The sequence below is a fragment of the Kryptolebias marmoratus genome, linkage group LG1 (genome assembly GCF_001649575.2).
Source record: "Kryptolebias marmoratus isolate JLee-2015 linkage group LG1, ASM164957v2, whole genome shotgun sequence".
Taxonomy (NCBI): domain Eukaryota; kingdom Metazoa; phylum Chordata; class Actinopteri; order Cyprinodontiformes; family Rivulidae; genus Kryptolebias; species Kryptolebias marmoratus.
In genome coordinates, this window is record NC_051430.1 from 33254409 (window position 1) to 33257623 (window position 3215).

The 3215-nt window shown below is 39.1% G+C and overlaps 1 protein-coding gene across 3 annotated transcripts in view; it reads right to left on the minus strand.

Annotated features, from left to right (window-relative positions):
• Positions 1 to 3215, minus strand: part of msrb3 (methionine sulfoxide reductase B3) — a 14859-nt gene that overhangs the window by 4785 nt on the left and 6859 nt on the right. For all 3 annotated transcript variants that reach the window (XM_017426265.3, XM_037978571.1, XM_037978569.1), the window contains 3 exons: positions 1684 to 1792; positions 1316 to 1393; positions 663 to 691 (listed from right to left, as the gene is read on the minus strand). In XM_017426265.3, the coding sequence (XP_017281754.2) occupies positions 663 to 691; positions 1316 to 1393; positions 1684 to 1792 (216 nt within the window). The remainder of the gene's footprint in view (positions 1 to 662; positions 692 to 1315; positions 1394 to 1683; positions 1793 to 3215) is intronic.

A 3215-nucleotide genomic window follows, 5' to 3' on the forward strand; every position in this document is an offset into this window, starting at 1 on the left:
GGTGAGTGAAGGTGAGTGCAGGTGAGTGCAGGTGAGTGCAGGTGAGTGCAGGTGAATGCAGGTGAGTGCAGAGGGTCAGGGAAGTTGTTTGTTGTGCTGCCATCTTCATTCCATGTTTTTTTTTATTCACTAAGTTAAAAAGGCCTAGCATTTCTAAAATGAATGCATATCACTCGACACCATTAATGCCGTATTTTATGTTTGGTCAAATCTTGAATGTTATGTGTGATATTGTGAGATGTCACAGTCAGAGTACAGTATGTTGTGATACTCAGATACTACCACACAAAGTTTTAATTATCATTTTGTGTTAGCTAAAGGTCACTTAGCTGAGGCAGCCATCTTGAATCAGGTTGACTCTAAAAGTTAATCAATTGTAGATGTACATCTAATAATTAGTGGTTCAGGGGATATTTTGCTAACACCCACTGCTGATAAAAAAAAACATTATTTTTCAATCAGTGGTGTCTAACCCTGGTCCTGGAGGGTAACGGAGAGTGATTAACAGGATTAACATGCAGGATGGTGGCCCTGCAGGACCAGGATTGGATGAAAATTCATATTTATATAGATATGTTGCATTTAAAAGCCAATTATAAGACCTTTTATTAAAATAAAAACAATAAGGCCAACAGTGAAACATCTGACAGAAGTTAACTCACCTGAGCCTGAGTCAAATTTGGACTTTGAGCTGTGAAAGGAAACAAAAGACATCTCAGAAAAAATATTCTGTCAAGCAAATACGTTATTTTATCTTCTGATTTTTATTTTTGTGCTGGAGTGCTTTTGTGTCTACCAGCTGGAAAATTTTATTTATGTATTACAAAAAAAAAAAAAAAAAAATCGGATTACATGAGATTTTAGACCAGGGGTCTCCAACCCTGGTCCTCAGGGCCACCATCCTGCAGGTTTTACTTGTTTCTCTGCTCCAACACACCTGATCTGAATCAATGGGTGATTAACAGACTTCTGCAGAACATGAAGAGGTGATTTAACCTCTGAATCACCAGGAATAGATGTTTTAAAATGTCAAATTCATGTATATGTGAACGGTAAATTAGAATTAGAATCTAGAAAAACAAAAGTAAAATAATAAAAGACTAATAAAACAAAAATAATTAAATGTCTCAGTTGGAGAAAGAGAAAAGTACGACTAAATCAATTAAATTAAGTTTCATAAAAAGTCAGATAGATAAAATGGACTGAAGGCCCACTAAAATTTGTGGTGGCCATCTTGGATCAATGATTATGATGTGATAACCCCCCCCCCCACACACACACACACACACACACACACACCTGCACAGCTCCTTACCTGAACAGTGGAGCCCCACAAACAACACAGGTATACGTCCCCTCGTCTTTATGATCTGTAAGCTCTCCTGTAAACGCACTGTGGGTAAAAACATGCAGGCTGTGAAGGAATGCATATCGCCCGCCACATTTTACACTAAAATTCTCATGTTGAGAAATGATGGACAACCAGTGATTACTTTCTACAAACTTCATTCATATTCATCCAGTGGTTCATGAGATATTTTGCTAACAGACAGACTGGCAAAAACATCATGAAGCTTTTTCTGCAGCATGAGGTATCTGTGTGTGGATGTCTTAAATGAAACGGGTAACTTTTTGACCACAATCAGAATAATAAACAGGAAGTGAGTACAGTAAAAGGCCAACCTCTCGGTTCCTCTCTCCTGGGTAACGTGATACTGCTGAGGAGTGAGGCGTTTCTTTAGTTCCTCCTGAGAGAAACTCACCGGCCATGACTTCTTGGTCCGACGTGCTCCTGAGGAACGGCACAAAGGAAAGTTACACGAAATTTCTCAACAGAAATGTGTCGTTCTGTCTTAACGTCTTACTTTGATGCACAAATGAGCCAGAAAAATCAAAACCAAAATGCTTTATCGGAAGTTTTACTCATGCTGCAACTTTGCAAATCTGATCCATATTGACGGGGAAAAAGGACACCTGGGTGTCCTATGAAATGTGCTGGACTCCAGCAGGTATGGCCCCCCTCACACCGAATGATGAGCCCACTATCCTCTCTATGAGCAGCAGCTGGCTGCTCGTCCTGAGCCTGGTTCTGGTTCTGGTTCTGGTAAAAGGGAGTTTTTTCTTTCCACTGTCACCAATGAGCTGCTCAGGATGGGAGACTGTCAGGAAGTGAAGATTCAACACAATCTGCTGGCTTCCTTAGATAGATAACTTTTACTAATTAGCTCTTTATAATGTATGTGAATGTTTTTGTACAGTACCCTGAGACGACTTTTGCTGCGACCTGGTGCTATATAAATAAACTAATTTCAATAGTGAAGACAATCGTGACATCTTTATACTTTACGTGATGCCCATATGTGACCTCTGATGGTAAAAGGAGTCAGATTGAGCTGAAAGTGCAAAAATAAAATGCAAATATAGTTGGGGGTTTTTTGCCATAATTGAGATTTACTTTAAAATGATTCCATAAAGACACCACCTAACTATCCAAGGAATTAAAATGTCATTTAATCATCATAATCTAACTTTAAATTAAAATCTTTTAACAGGTATGTCTCCAGAAATAATCCTTTTATTTCTAACTCTTGTCATTTCTTTTGAAACTGACCGTTTTTCTCTGCTGTCTGCCGAAGCGCTAGGGCATAGATTTGTATAACGTTTGGTGTCATTGTGAAGTTCAGAGATTTAGGGCTGGAACTCCTGATGATGACATTCTGGACCAATAAAAATCAAGTTTTCAAACCTGCACCCTCGTTAACAAAACTAGCTTGTTTCCAGGCCAGGTGACACAAACTGTTTATCATTTTGAAGCTTTTGAGATGGAGAGTTAAAAAATAATAACTAAATAATGAAAAATTCCTCATTTTACCAACACAAGTCACAAATGGGTTTTTGGTGAGAAAATGGCTTTTTTTCTTCCCCTGCTCCCACCTTATCCCGTCTAAATCAGCAGCTGCAGCTGATCCAGAACGCAGCTGCTCGTGTTCTCACTAAAACCAGGAAGATGGAGCACATAACACCAGTTTCAAAGTCCCTACACTGGCTCCCTGTAGCTCAAAGAATAGACTTTAAAATACTGTTGTTAGTTTATAAATCACTGAATGGTTTATTAAAGATCTGTTATCGCTGTACCAACCGTCTAGACCCCTCAGATCTTCTGGTTCTGGACTGGTCTGCATACCCAGAACCAGAACCAAACGAGGAGAAGCAGC